Source organism: Barbus barbus (assembly GCF_936440315.1).
Source record: "Barbus barbus genome assembly, chromosome: 36".
NCBI lineage: Eukaryota > Metazoa > Chordata > Actinopteri > Cypriniformes > Cyprinidae > Barbus > Barbus barbus.
This window is the reverse complement of record NC_136714.1, coordinates 13415835-13432018: the sequence shown is the minus strand read 5'-3', so window position 1 is coordinate 13432018 and position 16184 is coordinate 13415835. Positions and strand designations below refer to the sequence as shown.

The following is a 16184-nucleotide window of genomic DNA, read 5'->3' as shown; positions in this document are numbered from 1 at the left end:
TGGGAGAGTCCTTGTTGCAGGGCAGGACGGGACCAGAGCCCACCTGGGCGGAGCGGGAGACCCCCAGAGCCAGACAGCTGACCACCACAGCGGAGTAGACGGAGCCGGAGCCCACCAGTGTGGCGTAGACAGGGTAGAGTATCTCCACGGTAGAGCGGACTGGTCAGGAAGCCATGGCAGGATCAGGGATCTAGGGAGAACAGAGACAGACACCATAGGGAGAGCAGAGACAGACAACACAGAGAGAGTCCCCCTGATCCCAGGGGCCGTGACCGGGCAGGTCGAGAGTTCGTAAACGGTCTCTATGGCTGTGGTAGGACAGGAGGAGGATATGCAGACGGCCTCCATTGCCGTGACTGGGCAGGACAAGGATTCGCAGACGGCCTCCATAGCTGTGACAGGGCAGGGCAAGGATTCGCAGACGGCCTCTTTAGCCGTGACAGGACAGGGCGTGAGTTGACAGATGGCCTCTTTGGGGCGCTCTGGAGGAGCGGGCTCTAGGGGGCGCTCTGGAGGAGCGGGCACTTTTGGGCGCTCTGGAGGAGCGGGCACTTGTGGGCGCTCTTGCAGCGCGGACACTTGAGGGCGCTCTTGCAGCACGGACACTTGAGGATCAGGAACGGCACTCCTGGCCGTGACTGGAGAACAGGATTCTCTGGGATCTGGATCGGCACTCCTGGCTGTGATTTGAGAACTTGATTCTCGGGATACGGGATCGGCACACCGGGCCGTAGTTTGAGAACTGGATTCTCAGGATTCGGGATCAGCACTCCTGGCCGTGACATGAGAACTGGATTCTCGGGATTCGGGATCGGCACTCCTGGCCGTGACTTGAGAACTGGATTCTTGGGATACGGGTGTAGGTACCACCACTTCGGGAGGTTCTGCAGCCGAAGCCGCCACCTCTGGTGGCACTGGAACAGGCTCGTGGACCGGAGAGGCCTCAGGAGCACAGTGTACAGCCCACACACTCAGAATGACGACCGCCATAACGAGAAGCACTGAGGTCAGGGGAACAGTCTCGGTAACAGCCAGAGTTGAGACCTTGGGAATGCCTGCTTCTCGCACCGACATCAGTGGTGGGTCCATCACACTGGATATCAGAACTCGAAGAACTGACCTAGAATCTGTGGTAACAGCCTTTGTCAGTTCGGCGGAGGCGTGAAGTGACTCTGGCTGAGGAGCTGAGGCGTGAAGTGACTCTGGCTGAGGAGCTGAGGCGTGAAGTGACTCTGGCTGAGGAGCTGAGGCGTGAAGTGACTTTGGCTGAGGAGCTGAGGCGTGAAGTGACTCTGGCTGAGGAGCTGAGGCGTGAAGTGACTCTGGCTGAGGAGCTGAGGCGTGAAGTGACTCTGGCTGAGGAGCTGAGGCGTGAAGAGACTCTGGCTGAGGAGCTGAGGCGTGAAGAGACTCTGGCTGAGGAGCTGTGCCTTGGCTGGACTTGCGAGGATCAACTGTGGCTTTGCTTGCCTCATGGCAATCAATTGTGGCTTGGCTTGTTTTGGGATGATCAACTGGGACTTGGCTTGACTCCTGACGATCAATTGTGGCTTGGCTTGACTCGTGATGATCAATTGTGGCTTGGCTTGATTCGTGATGATCAGCTGTGGCTTGGCTTGATTCGTGATGATCAGCTGTGGCTTGGCTTGGCTTGTTGGTAGCAGTTATGACTTGACTTGGTTCTTTAACATCAGCTGTGATTTGATAAGACTGTGGAAAATCGTCTGAGATGTGATGTGACTCTTGTATGGTGGCCATTTTGTACACAGTTTTTGGACTGACAGCCGTGACATGGCGAGGCACAGGCATGGTGGCCATCCTGGCAGAGGACTCAGGCATGGTGGCCATCTTGGCCAGGTATTCCGGCGTGATGGGAGTAGGCCCTGTAGACTCTGGCTGGGCAGGCATGCCGTGAGCAGGCATGACGCAAGCAGGCTCTGGCTGGGCAGGCATGACGCGAGCAGGCTCTGGCTGGGCAGGCATGGCGTGAGCAGACTCTAAAACTGTGGCCATTTTCCAAAGAGACTCTTGTGTAGCAGCTATCTTACGATGGAGCTCTTGAATAGCGGCCATGTTAGGGAGAATCTCCTGAGTAGCCAGCATAACGTGAGCAGGCCCTGGGGTAGCAGACATGACGTTATCAGACTCTGGGTTGGTAGATATGTAATCAGACAGTGACGTGTTAAACATGACAGGAGTAAACTGTGACTTAACTGGCATGACGTGAGTAGGTCCTGGTGTAGCAGACATGACATTAGCAAGCTGGGGCGTGGCAGGCGTGATGTTGGGAGGTTTCGGGTTAGCAGGCATGATGTTAGCAGGATTTGCCTTGACAGAGGTGACGTGAGTAAGTCCTGGCTTGACAGACGCAACATTTGCAGGCTGTGGCTTAGCAGACGTGAAGAAAGCAGACTGTGGCTTGGTAGGCATGACATGAACAGAGTGTGACTTGGCAGGCCTGACGTGAGCAGACTGTGGCTTGGAAAGCGTGACATGAGTAGACTTAGGCTTGACGTGAGTTCGCCTTGGCTTGGCAGGAATGACATGAGCAGGCTGTGTAGACTCTGACGTGACGTGAAAAATTCCAGACATGACGTTCGAATACTCTGGTGTGGAGGGTGCCGGAGGGTAGCCGGGTTCCTCATCAGCAGTCCCCACAGTAAGTGCAGAGCCACTCAAACACAAAGCAAAATCAATATAACGAGTAAGAGTCCAGTGATGGGTATTTCGTGGCATTAAGTTTGATATTTCTTTACTTAGTCCAAACCGAAAAATGTCTTTCAAGAAGCTTTCCTTAAAGTCTGTCTGGTAGGAAAGTTCACAAAACTTAGCCACATAATCTTCAATGGGCAGCTCACCTTGACGGAGGCGCACGAGACAATCCTCAGGATTCATGGTTGATGGTAAAGCTGCTGGATCTGTGGTAGGCGAAGTCTTCTGTAATGAGGACTGGAGCGTGACAACAGGGATAAGATCCAAACGCAAGCTTTATTATACAGATCGTGGTCAAGGCAGGCAGGGTCGATCACCAGCAAACAATAACATCCAGGGCAAGGCAAGAGAGTAAACAGAAACACAGGCAATGGTCAAGGCAGGCGGCAAACAATCAATAACCAAGAGAACAGTCCAGAGTCCAAAACACAGGCAAGGCAAAAACAAGATAATGACAACGCTCAGAAATGTCCAGATACAGCGGAACAAGACTTCGCAAAGGCCTGTTTGGCATGGCCCTCTTTATATGGCCGCCAAACAGGAAGTAACCATAGAAGCAGAGGGAGCAGTAACAGTCTGTACTAGGGCAAGAGCTCCCTCTGCTGGTGTGGCGTTACAGTGTTGTATGTACAGTACATGCACACAGTAATGGATACTTGCACATTCACATACTTCTTTATTCTGTTCTGTTCTATTATACATTAGTCTGATTAGTCTATGTTAAAATAAATATCTTATCATAGACAATGCTGTAAATAATCTTTACCTCTGAAGCCTCACTGAAACTTTCTGCCTCATTCACTCCCTCTGTCTACAGCAAATAAAGCAGTGTTTGAAACATCTACATACAGGGAAGTGACATACAGAAGAAAATAACTAATTAAGTACACTGCTGGACAATAACCAGTGAAGACATTAGTGTGAAGACCGAAGAGTGTAAAGACCATCAACTCTACCGTGCGACTCCACCGGGCAGGGACACTTTTTATTTAAGTTTTTTCATTTATATGTTTATTATTGAAATGTTGTTATATGCATGTGCCAATTTTATTTAATTTCTTTATTTTCTTAAATATGTGGGTATATAGTATTTATAGAGTTGTAACTTTTAGTCTTAGTTACTTTTTCTTATTTGTAAGTCGCTTTGGACAAAAGCGTCTGCTAAATGACAAAAGTAAAGTAAAAAGTAACCAATCATTTGTATCCTAAATTATTTTTTAAAACTTTAGAATGATAAACACATATTCACTATTAACTATGACTTTTACTTCAATAAACTCTTCATTTGCTGCTTATTAATAGCTTGTAAAGTAGTCGTTGTAGTTGTTAAGTTTAGGATTATGGGATGCAGAATATGATCATGAAGAATACAGAATTAATATGTGCTTAAGTACTAATAAACAACCAATATGCAAGCTAATAATTACCTACTGTAGTTAAAAATGATAGCTGAGAAGTTGTTCATCATACTAATGTTATTTTTTATTTTTCTATATTTGACTAATTATGTGTTTTCTATGATTGGTCCATATATAATCCTACAAACGATCGTGTATTAATAGATTTTATACAATGTAAAAACAGCCAGGTGTTAAAAGCCACTCTATCAGTTCTTCTCAGCTGTGAAGTGTGTTTTCTTGTGTGTCGTCCTGATTCTGTCCTAACAAACCTAGGCTGACTGTTTCTTGTTCATTCTTGACAACACATAAAAACGTCAAATTAGTGCAATAATGACAGAGCACCCCTAAATGAAGATCGGTCCTGTATCAGATCAGTGCTTGCATACTTGATTGAAATACATCATGTAGAATTGGCAGAGTGTCACAATGCTGCAAACGCTGTAAAATCTCAGTTCAACATTATCTTTATTCTTATTTGAAGGGTTCTGATAACATGCATACGTGTTAAAATAAAAGACGTTACAAAAGAGTTACGGAAAAATACACTGAAAATAAGTGCATGTTTGTCCAGGCAGTTTTTTTTTTTTTTTTTTTTTTCCATATAATGAACATAAAAGCTTGCTAATTATTCAACAAGAGCAATAGGCAGAGTCACTCAACATTGTGCAACACTATTCGGATCCCACATGACAACTTACGCTGCTTGACTTTTTTGTAAAAAAGGAGTGAAGAGTTTCTTGCCGCTTTGAACTCATCTCGACCTCTAATGAATGATGGATACAGCGCGGGACCGCGGGCGCGAGCCTGGGCATGTCGTGACGTCACAAACTGAGTGACTGATTGCCATGGAAACGTAAACGTCATGTATATCTTGTCTCTTTGAATTTTAAATCATTCTGCATTTATATACATTGCTCCATTAAAACCTCAACATGTCGAGAACACAGCTGTCCAATGAAAAAGTGCGGGGGACGAATTTACTTTTTATGAAAAGTGGGGGGGACACGTCCCCCGCGTAATCTACGCCCCTGACAGCACATGAGACAGAGACAAGCAAAATGATTTCAGTCCTAGTCAGCATATTTGTGGCATTGTGTGTGGCTCAGTGAGGCCACGTGGGCAGCATATAGTGATGCACACTGATCATAGGTTTACTGTACTGCGTGCTGCACATGCTGTGTTAGCTTAATAAATGCTGCTAAAGGATAGTTATGAATTTTGTCACCATTTATTCATCCTAATGCCATTCCAAATCTTTCATAAAACACGAAAAGAGAACATTGGTAGAATGTTCACACTGCTCTTTTGCATACAATGAAAGTAAATGGTGACCAAATACTACTAAGCTCCAAAAACGGCAAAAAAGTTGTCACACCCATGGATGTTTTGTGTTTTCATTCCCCATGTGCTCTGTGTGACCTAGTTTTCCCTCATGTTTGATTGTGTGATTTAGTTCACGTGTGTGTCATTAATTATCTTCATTAGCTTCTGTACTTACAGTCCAGTCTGTTTCGTTAGTCTTCGTCTGGTATTGAATGTCTGATGTTGCTGTATACGATGTTCTACGTGTGTCTCCTGTCTGCCTTTGTGGATTTACCCTCGTGTGGATTATATTAAATACTATTTGAACTCATCTCCTTCTTCGTGACCTCCTCATTCCACCGTAGCGTGACAAAAGTAGGGCTGGGTTAAAAATATTGATTTTATTTATTGCATGTTTTTAAAAAAACTCATGAAAACAAGTTGTTAGGACAGCCACCAGTTAAATGTTTATATTTCAAAAAAATCAACTGGAATAAAAAAAGATTATTATATCATTAAAAAGTCATTATATCATAACTATAAAACCTGTGTTAATTTTAACCTTTAATATTATAGAAATATTATAGAAATTTACTAGGGTTTATAGTTTACATTAAGGTGCAGTCACATTTACTGATGCTCTGTGAAATTTCGCAGGCAAATTCCATTAATTTAAATGGGAATCTGTGTAATTGGGAATTTCGCTGACATTCAAGTAGATTACGCAAATTTGCGATGCTGAAAGTGACTTCTGTGTGAGAAATGCTTCATACATTGCTAAAATACTCCGTTTTCAACTACTAAATTTCACCTAATCTCTCTCTCATTCGCTCTCTCTCTCTCTCACTGTATTTAACTGCATTAGTCTATTTTGCATCGTGGCTGCATCACCACCTCAGATCATTATTTTCTAACAATTCAACGGCTTGTCGTCAATTATTCCTTACTTAAATAAAGATCATTATAAACCTGATAGTATTCCCATTTTTTTAGTAAATGTAACTGTAATCTAAGTACTTTTTTGACTTACTGTAACGCATTACAGTTACCAGTTTTTTGTATCCTGATTACGTAAGATCGTTACATGTTTCCGTTACTCCCCAACCCTGCCTAAATTTCACAAATGTGACCGTATCAATTTTTTTTATCCTTGAGAAAAAAAGTGACATATACTTCGATACTTAATCAAGATTGGAACTGATTTGAATCGCAATCGGAACTGAATTAAATATAATTTTTTTAATCGAATCATGAAATGTGTGTAAACACCCAACCTTACAAAAGCACAACGAACACATAAAATATCTGAATAAGACAAATAGATCAAATGATAACAGAATTTACATTTTTGAGTAAACTCTCTCTTTTGTTGTGCAAGGATTGAGTATTTGTGTGAGAAACATTGAGCGCATTGTTGCACGCTGCTGATCAAAAGGCTCTAATGATCACACGAATACAAACAGACACTATCAGCCCATAGGGGCTTTAACACAGCCTTACACTGATACACACGCACATAAACACGTTATCTTCTGCTCCTCAGTGTGTCTCAGCAGCTTGTGGGGTTTCTTTCTGCACATAACAGACAGATGCCAATAAAATTCTCCAGCTTTTTAGAAGCAAAGCATTGGCCACGTCAAGAAAATATCTGAAGCTTCTTAAAGGTGCCATAGAATGTAAAACTGTATTTACATTGGCATCTGTACATGGAAATGACATACCATGACCCTCAAACACCATTGTTTCCTCCTCCTTATGTAAATCTTGTGAATAAAAAAGACCACTGAAAAACAGGCAAATCAGAACATAATACTGACTGTGACCTAAGAGGCTAGATCACTAATAGTTACGCCCCCAACATTTGCATATACCAGCCCATGTTCTAGGCCAGCCTCCAGGCGAACCATCAGAAGTTCTGCAGGTATTGTGAAAAAGTGAGGACAACAGCGAAAATGTCTGATCATGGAAATAAATGTTATGTTCCAGGCTGTGCAGGGGATGAGAAGTGTAGGGATGGGTTAGTGTCTGTATTCACAAAGGCACGGAAAGCAAATAATGCCAGCCACTAAAGGGACATGGTTAGCTCCTTGCTAGCGGTAGCCTGTTACATTACAGTATATATGATTTCACTTACCACATAAACCGAGTAAGGAGAGATGAGGATGATGGCGAATGATTTACAGATCCTGAGCACCACTCACAAGCATCTGATCTTGTAAAATGGGTGGTAAGTACTGCCGCTCCACAGTATAAACAGAGTACATGCTATCACAAATCTCGGAAGCAAAAGTGAAAGTAAAAATTGATCGTGCATTTGAAAGAAGTTTCAGTGCCCGGCACATTAATAGCGGCTCCCTGATGCCCGCATTTTATATACAGTTTAATTACCCAACGATATAACTGCACGAGAAAGTTTTGAAATATATGTGTTTCCTTCCTGTGAGCTACTGAAATAATAAAATTTTCGTGAACTTTAAGTGACCATGGAGGGGCCATTGAGCCAGAGGGGTCCCAGCTGATCGCTCAGCCTTCACGTGACCCGTCATTTTACATTCTGTTTGATGAGATGACGTGATTACTCAACCAACTTCATTCATTAATATTAGTTTAAACGAATTCTAATACCTAATTCTTTCACGTGTACATCAACATCTGTTAACAACAGCCATTGCGATAAGCTCAATATATGACAGACTATATCTTAATTGCTTGACAGCTTGAATGCGCGCACTGTGATGCACAGTGATGTTTCTTTAAAACGAGTTAAATTATTTCTTGCACGCACTCAAAGCCTGGATAAGCATGTAACATTTGCATTTTTATAAACGCAAACAATGTTCACATGCGATCCTAATTGGATATGCAGTATTTTTTTTTTCCATTGTTACAGAAAAATACATATGAATGTAAATGAATAGGCTACCTTTCATCCAGTCGACCACCTGGCTAGTTGACCACCTGCTCACAGGTTCCATGACCAGAGCCATTGTGGAAGTTTTTGCAGACGCTGCCAAACAAAGGTGCGAAAGAAGCTCTTCAGCACACTTCAGATCCACTCAGGCAGATTTATGCCCGTTTTTCACCCGCTGCATGTTTATCCTGCAAATTCTGCTCTGGTTCTTGCAAACGAAGCGTTGGTGGTCTTTCAAGTTCAAAGCATTGCTCTGCATTCCTTCGCAGTGGTCTTTGTGAGAGAGCTGTCAGAATAACGTTAGATTTCTCTTGCTCTCGCGCGAGGTTTTATCCTCTTTTCTATCATTTTCACTCACGTTGCGATGCCTTTAATGTCTCAATTCCTCATCCCATATATCGCGCAGTAGAAGACAGACAACGGTGAATTCACGCAGCTGTGTGCCTCGTCTCAAGCTGTTACCAGTAAACAGTAGTCTGCACGCGCGCCCCTCGCGCACACTCGTATGACTCGCGCCTCGTCCATTCTTGTCAGTCGTTGGCTCTGGCAAATGAGCCGTCATGAGGGCCAAGCAGCGGAAACATCTCCATAATTGAGCTGTGTGCAAACCAGAGTATTAAATACACCCTCACAGATAGTATTGGGACTGGGATGCTCTATTATTTTATTGTGTTTGCAGAATCAAATGAGTCACTGTTTACTTGGAAGCCTTTTTTATTTCAATGCTTGGATGATTTTTAATTTTTTTTAATGATCAATCATTACTTCTTACTTAAAGGGATAGTGAAAATTCTTTCTTCTGTATAGAGCACAAAAGGAGATGCTGAGCAGAATAACAGTCTCAGTCACTATTCGTTTCCATTTTATTTTTATTTTCAAATAAGATGCAACAACAGTGAATGGTGACTTATACTGTCGGTCCCTACCCCCTCTTTTTGTGTCTTCAATGGACGAAAGTCATACGGGTCTGGAACAACATGAGGGTGACATAATATTCATATTTGGGCTAACTATCCCTTTAACCCATCATGCATATTTAAGGTGCACACATATTAACACACAATCTAAATGATCATTAATATTTAGTTTTACATATTCAATTGAATGCATGATTAAAATATTTAATGGCATTTCCATAAAAACATTTTTTAAGAAGGTGTTTTAAATGCTTGCTGTCCTCAAAACTGAAGTGACCGTCATTTAGTTAGTCTAAATGATTATTAATATTTATGTAATTTTATGAAGATATGCATTCAACTGAATAAATTCTTACTTAATGGCAATTTCCATAAAAAATGCATTTTTAAGGTGTTTTAAATGCTTGCTGTCCTCAAAAACGAAGTGACCTATAGTCAGGGCTTTGTGCATGATCATTCAAGGGGAAACATGCAATGCCATCGGCTGACTTTCATGCCACTAGCCTGTCCCAATTAAGCCTCTTTCTTTAAAGAAACACGGTGCTCAACAAAGAAAAATCCCTGTGATGTGCAGACAAGTCAGCTTGGTTTATGTAACCATTCATTAATGGGATAGTTTACCCCAAAAATGAAAATTCTGTCATTACTTACCCACCTTTTTGTTGTTTCAAAATTACTTTTACTTCTGTCAAACATAAAAGAAGATATTTTGAAAAATGTCATAGTGTTTATTTGTCCATACAAAGAATGTCAATGATCACCAAATGGTTTGGTTACATTCTTCAAAATATCTTATTGTTTTTTTTTCCGTGTGTGTGTGTTTCTCAAAAAGAGAGAGAGACATACAGTCTGAGAACGACATGAGGGGGTAGCCTAAATGATGAGGGAATTTTCATTTTTGGGTGGAGTTTGGGTCTTTAATTCTTTATTAATGTATGTTTACATTACAGCATAGATTACAATTAGATTCCATACAGATCTGAAATGTGATTATATTGGAAAATAAATATCTATATTCCTATGTATGGCATAATTTAACTAAACAACTTACAAACTAAATTCATGCACATGGATCAATATAAGACATTAAATAAATTATTACCTAAATGACTGAACCGAGATGTATTTTACAGAATGCTATATGTTGATCACATCTCATGGGAACATAAGGGGAGTGTGCATTGCTGACAGATGTTGAGATTCCTTACAGCCTGCAGGGGTATTGAGAAGAGGCTTTAAGCGACAAGGGGAGGAGAAGGGACTCACCATCTGCAGCTAGAGTTCGGGGCTTAAACAACTACAACAAATCTACAGCACATGAGATCAGTGCCATTCACATGGGACTTCAGGCCTTTTAAACATAGAAACAACACAATCTCAAAATGGAGTCCTTCACCACAGCGGTGTCAATAGAGTATAAGTCAAGGCTCTTCTATTTTTATTTTTTTTCCAGACATGACCCTTTAGTGCATAGAAAGACAGAGCAGGCACCCCCTGTTACCTATTTTATTTATACAATATTTTGTGGCTTTTAATTTTTGTTTTGCTATTGTCAGGCCCCTGTTGAAGACCTCTCCCAGACAGCAAGCTGTGTCGGCCCAGATCCGGCCCACATCTGACCCTTATGGATTTCACACGGGCCAGATGTGGGCCAAAACTATGTTGCTGTCTGGGCTGGTATAGGTGGCTAAAACATGTGCCAGTAAGCGAAATAGAAAGGGAAAATGGGGAAATTAATAGGGGAAAAAATACACTACAAGCCAAGAAATAATCATAATATTCCATAATGAAATACACATATTTATTGAATAAAAAACACAAAAATAACCCTTATGCAAATTACAGGCTAGGCTAAATGTAACGATACACAATGCTCCTTTTGAAAAACAAAACATCAAAACCTTTATCTGCTCCCGAGACAAAAAAAGCAGGTAACAGATTACTAGTCTACTGTCTCTACTAACAACTACAAAATCTACATCACTAACTAATCTTACTCCTGTCTCTTTAAGAAAACAGGGAAGTACATACACAACTTCAAACTGAAAGTGATTCTTATCAGATGCTGCTGATGCGCTTTTGGCTGTTAAACTTTAACATATGCGGGCTTGCTTTGGCTTACGGACCCAGGAATCATTAAGGAATCATTAATCATAAAAGTAATTCATGCTAAACAATTAACTTAAAGTTAACCAACCGGATTTGTTCCGTCTTCCGCAATTTTATGTGGCGTGAATCGAGGACTGCGGAGCATTGCTACAGAAATAAACAAAGGTGAAATCCTTAGACAGCTCTTTTAATAGCATAATGTATATGCAAACTCACTTGACTACATATAAGGTCCTATAAAGAGAGCACCAAAGGTTTATTGTACAAGGTGACCAATTGGCTTTCTCTAACGTTACAATATAATTATTTTCTCCCATTTTTCTAGCATTCGGATTTAATGTTTTGTTTGGGGGGTTTTTTTCACATTGACTGCACCAGTATAACTTGTTTTAATTACTAAAGTACTTAATGAAATGACGGCACGTAAACCTGCGCTTGTTGTGTAGCTACAATTACCTAAAACCAAAGTGAACGCATTTTCCATCACTGTTATTTTTTATTTTTTGCTCTTCCAAACGCTAAAAATAAAACAGTGCGTACAAATATCAGAGTAACAGAGTGTGCACAGCATATATTTAATTACGCACCCATAGCGGTTTATGATTGGCTGTCAGTTGCTAAACTCACTGCAATTCTAGCTCCATTGCTCCACAATGCATATCACTGTAACACTTTTTAAAACCATGGTTTATAAAGGGTTAAACCCTATTCTAACATATATATTTAGGTTTAGCGTTCATAACGCAATACTGCAGTCAAGCTTCCACGGGAAGAGACATGGGTTGCTCAAATTACAGGCATATGAATTTTTGCAATATATATGTACCGCTTTCAAAAGGGTAATTAACAACACCTAGCTGTTTCTGACAAGAGTTGCAAATCTGAGATGGATGATGAGGAAGTAGACATGGCGTCAGACAACAGTCTGCCATTAGGAATTGGGGCTTCCGCCTTCGGGAGTGAAAATGGGGATGAAGAGTACGACCTGATTCCTCAGAGGACACTTCCATTCACCCTCGGATTCTCCGGTCCTGTGGGGTAATGTGGTTTTCGGTAATCTGATATTGTAATAGGGTTCAGCAGGGAATGGCCATGTTGACGAACATGTCAGACGCATGCATGCTTGTCTGTTGTGTAAGTGTGACACCTGCTGGTAAGATCAGGAACACGCCGTAGTCAAGACGGTGTTTCTATTCTTATTTTTCTATCATTAATAACGATTGTTCTCACCAGACAATACGTGGAGAGAGCAGAGTCCCCTGCAAACAGTTATGCTTCCATGCAGAGTGACAGCTGGTCAGAAACAAGAGAAGAGCATGAACCCAGTTGCACGCAGTAAGTTTACTTCATCTTCATTTCGCCCTCAAGACAATTTGATTTTTTTAGATTATATGACATATGCTCTGGGACAGGTTTTATATATTGTATTTTTTCTTTGCAGAGTCAGTATGTTCTTCTTACAGGAGTGAAAATGATACTTATTTGAAAGATTGAAAGAGACTTTGCTTTCTGTGTGCTTGTGACTATAGTTGTCATTCTTGTAAGTCAACTTTTGACTTTCTACAGGCTTCAGTTGTGCAGACGGGACTCATCTGCTTCTAGCAGTGAAGAGTTTTATAGTGATGATGACGAGGACATCAATATGGAGGATAATGCTGAAGAAAGGTGAGTGAAAGTTACATGATGCATGTGAACTATTACTATGGTCAAACAATACATTGGTATACAATTTAGTGGTCATAATAAATACTGTATGTTAGTCATGGGTGTTGAGCACCCTTTGATGGGCAGATGATACATATTGTAAAATAAATTGAGTTGAATTTTATTCCTGGCCTATATTATTTTACCATATTCACCCGTATTTAATGCATTCACATAAATAGTTACTGTAAGATGCTTACATTTTCATTGGAATTGTACAGAATCATACATAATATATACTTATTTTCATTTTTAGAATACATTCATTAAGAAATATTACATAAATCAGTATATTAGAATGATTTCTGGAGTAACGGCTGCTGTAAATTCAGCTTTGCCATCACAGGAATAAATTACATTTTAAAAAACAGAACAGTGTTATTTTATATTTTAATAGCATTTCACAATATGTTTGTTTTACTTTAATAAATGCTTAGCAAAAGAGACTTCTTTCAAAAACATAAAAAAAATCTTACTGACACCCAACATTATAAACAGTAGTGTATCTTTTAATTTATTGTCCTCTAAGTATTCTATAATTTTTTTTTCTTTTTTAAATTAAGGACAAAGAAGAAGAACAAGAAGGAAGGTGGTGTGAAACAACAAACTGTTCCTGTTCCTGTAAAACCAGAGTTGGTAGTAGATCCAAATGAGAAAAGGCATCCAGCAATGACGGTGGAATTTGCATTTAAGGTGATGCCTACAACCAGTGGTCATTCATTCAAAGTAATAACAATATTTCCAATAAGTGCCTTTCACTAACATTCTTGTTATATAACAGGCCCTCACAAGCTGCCTAAAGAAACTTAAAGAGGACGAATTAAAGTTCTTCAAAAAACTGCTGTGGGAACGATATCCAGAGCGTTTCCGTGATCCGCTGGATGGACTTGATATTGTGGGTCTCGTGGATAAGATGCTAGAGCTTTGCGATATTGAGATCTCTCTAAAGATCACGCTGACACTCTTTAATATCATGAACTTTAAGAAGCTGGCTGAATATCTGCTAGGACTATGTAAAAGAAGTAAGTTATATTATTTTGTCCTCACCAAAACATTACAGCACTTCTCAAACCGTTGCCTTAAAAAAAAATCTCTCTTTTTGATGTTCCACAGACGAAGTGCGCTACGAACTGAAATTGACTCTGAGGAGGAAGTATGAGATGGTATATGAGGGTTTTAGTCAACAAGTACAACCAGTCCCCTTTGAGTCTGTCTATACAGACCTTTACATTACAGATGGTGTAAATGCATCAATCAACAGTGAGCACGAGTTCAGATCAAAGATAGAAGAGCTCGAAGAGACTGGCAAAGTCAACAGGACGCCATTAACAGGAAATGACATATTTTCCCAGGAGAATGTAAGGTCAAGGCACATTAGGTCGGTGTTAACCAGGGGAGTCCCAGGATGTGGCAAATCATTTGCAGTGCAGCGCTTCATCCTCGACTGGGCAGATGGAAAAGTCCACACAGATGTTTTCTTTCTAATTCCTCTGCAGTTTAAGGAGCTGAATAAGATGCTGGAAGGAGAGTATACTCTCATGAGTCTAATCAGCAGCCTCTATCCAGAGATGAAGGAAATAGATACTCTCGATTTCGAAGGCTGCCTGGTAATGTTCATATGCGACGGTGTCGATGACACTCAAATCCCCTTTAATTTTCGGAGAACGGTGTATTGGTGTGATGCGACTAGGCCTACGACTGTGCAAGTGTTGATGACCAACCTCATCAGGGGGAACCTGCTCTGTAACGCCTACGTGTGGATAATTTCTAGGGCAGGATCTCTGGATGTGATCCCACCAGAACACGTCCACCAACTTTTGGAGGTCCGTGGCTTCACCGATGATCAGAAAGAGGCCTATTTCAGAAAGACCATCCCAGACCCATACCTTGCTGAGAAGGTGATTGATCACATCAAGTCTTCCAAGACGCTGTTTATTATGTGCCACTTGCCGCTGTTCTGCTGGGTGGCATCTAAAGTGTTGCAGCAGCAGTTCCAGTCTCTTCGATCTTCGGCACAACTGCCCAGAACTCTTACCAATTTGTACACCATTATGCTCCATGGTCACACTCTAATGTCTGTTGAGAAACTGAAGTCCGACCCCACCGAAGACACCAAGGATCTTACTTCTGATCAGCTGCTCATTAAGCTCGCAAAACTGTCCTACAACATGCTTGAGAAGAATGAGTTTCAGATTGAGAAAGAACACTGGGACATCGTTGGATTGCCAGATTCGTACCCTGCCATGGCCTGCACCGGTCTCTGCACAGAGTTTTACAGAGAGAAGTACATGATTTACACAGAGAAGGTGAGCTGCTTCGCTCATCCGACCATTCAGGAATACCTTGCTGCTCTTCATGTTTTTTATTGTTTCAAGAAACATGGGAAGAACGTCCTTGAGCACAACAAGCTGAGTAAAGTCTTGAAGGTTTCCTTGACAGACTTACTTAGGATTGCGGTTGACAGAGCATTAAGCTCCAAGAACAGCAACTATGATCTCTTTCTCCGCTTTCTGCTGGGTTTGTCTGTGGAGGCCAACCAGGAGCTGCTTAAGAACATCTTGCAGATCTCTACCAACTCTAGCCAGAATGCACGAGAGGAGACAACTCGCTACATTACTAAGAAAATCAAAGAAGGCCACTTTCCAGAAAAGACTGAAAACCTTTGCCGGTGCATTGATGAATTGAACCCACAATAATACTGGGATGAACTTCTGAGAGTGATACTGTTGCATTGTCTCATGTTAGAAGAGTGAGGTGGTAGAAAAATCATCTGTGAGGAAGGCCTACCATCCAGGTCTTGTAGTGTCATCTCTATGCGCTTTTCCATCAGTAACGAACAAATTCTTTTTAAACACTATAATGTTCAACAACTTTGGACAGCTGTGTCATTGCATTGGGATATTGGTACTGCGGCTTTTGTATTCAATACATATTCATATCTAAATAAATGTAGATTACTTGATACAGTTTATATTCCGTTTAACTAAATTCTAAAAGGAACATTGCTGTGAAAGTATTTACATTTAAAGTGATAGTATTAAAGGGAATTATCAAATCGACATGCCCATAAAATAAAGACCTTTTTCAAAGTCAGTTTTGGTGCTTAAGTTTTTTTTTTCTTTGATATGT

At 41.1% G+C, this 16184-nt stretch overlaps 2 protein-coding genes across 3 annotated transcripts in view; one reads left to right on the top strand and one right to left on the bottom strand.

Moving 5' to 3' along the window:
• The window catches only part of cnksr2b (connector enhancer of kinase suppressor of Ras 2b), a 46169-nt gene extending 37337 nt beyond the window's left edge, over positions 1 to 8832 (bottom strand). The window contains exon 1 of the mRNA XM_079395452.1: positions 8338 to 8832. Within this exon, the coding sequence (XP_079251578.1) occupies positions 8338 to 8401 (64 nt within the window). The 5' untranslated portion in view covers positions 8402 to 8832. The remainder of the gene's footprint in view (positions 1 to 8337) is intronic.
• A 2435-nt stretch (positions 8833 to 11267) lies between these two features.
• On the top strand, positions 11268 to 16149 carry LOC306856276 (NLR family CARD domain-containing protein 3-like). Of its 2 annotated transcripts, XM_079395450.1 has the most exons (7): positions 11268 to 11516; positions 12223 to 12389; positions 12585 to 12686; positions 12918 to 13016; positions 13619 to 13748; positions 13837 to 14077; positions 14169 to 16149. In XM_079395450.1, exons 2-7 carry the CDS (start codon positions 12238 to 12240, stop codon positions 15749 to 15751), a joined length of 2307 nt encoding a protein of 768 aa, XP_079251576.1. In that variant the 5' UTR covers positions 11268 to 11516; positions 12223 to 12237; the 3' UTR covers positions 15752 to 16149. The 2 variants fall into 2 exon arrangements, with proteins under 2 accessions (XP_079251576.1, XP_079251577.1); XM_079395451.1 differs by lacking the exon at positions 12223 to 12389 and having other exon boundaries at positions 11276 to 11516.
• Positions 16150 to 16184: the final 35 nt, after the last annotated feature.

Coding starts and splice junctions, on each gene's coding strand:
- LOC306856276 (XM_079395450.1), top strand. CDS start 12,238: ATGGATGATGAGGAAGTAGACATGGCGTCAGACAACAGTCTGCCATTA. Junction 13,017..13,618: donor GAGGATAATGCTGAAGAAAG/GTGAGTGAAAGT, acceptor TTTTAAATTAAG/GACAAAGAAGAAGAACAAGA. Junction 13,749..13,836: donor CGGTGGAATTTGCATTTAAG/GTGATGCCTACA, acceptor GTTATATAACAG/GCCCTCACAAGCTGCCTAAA.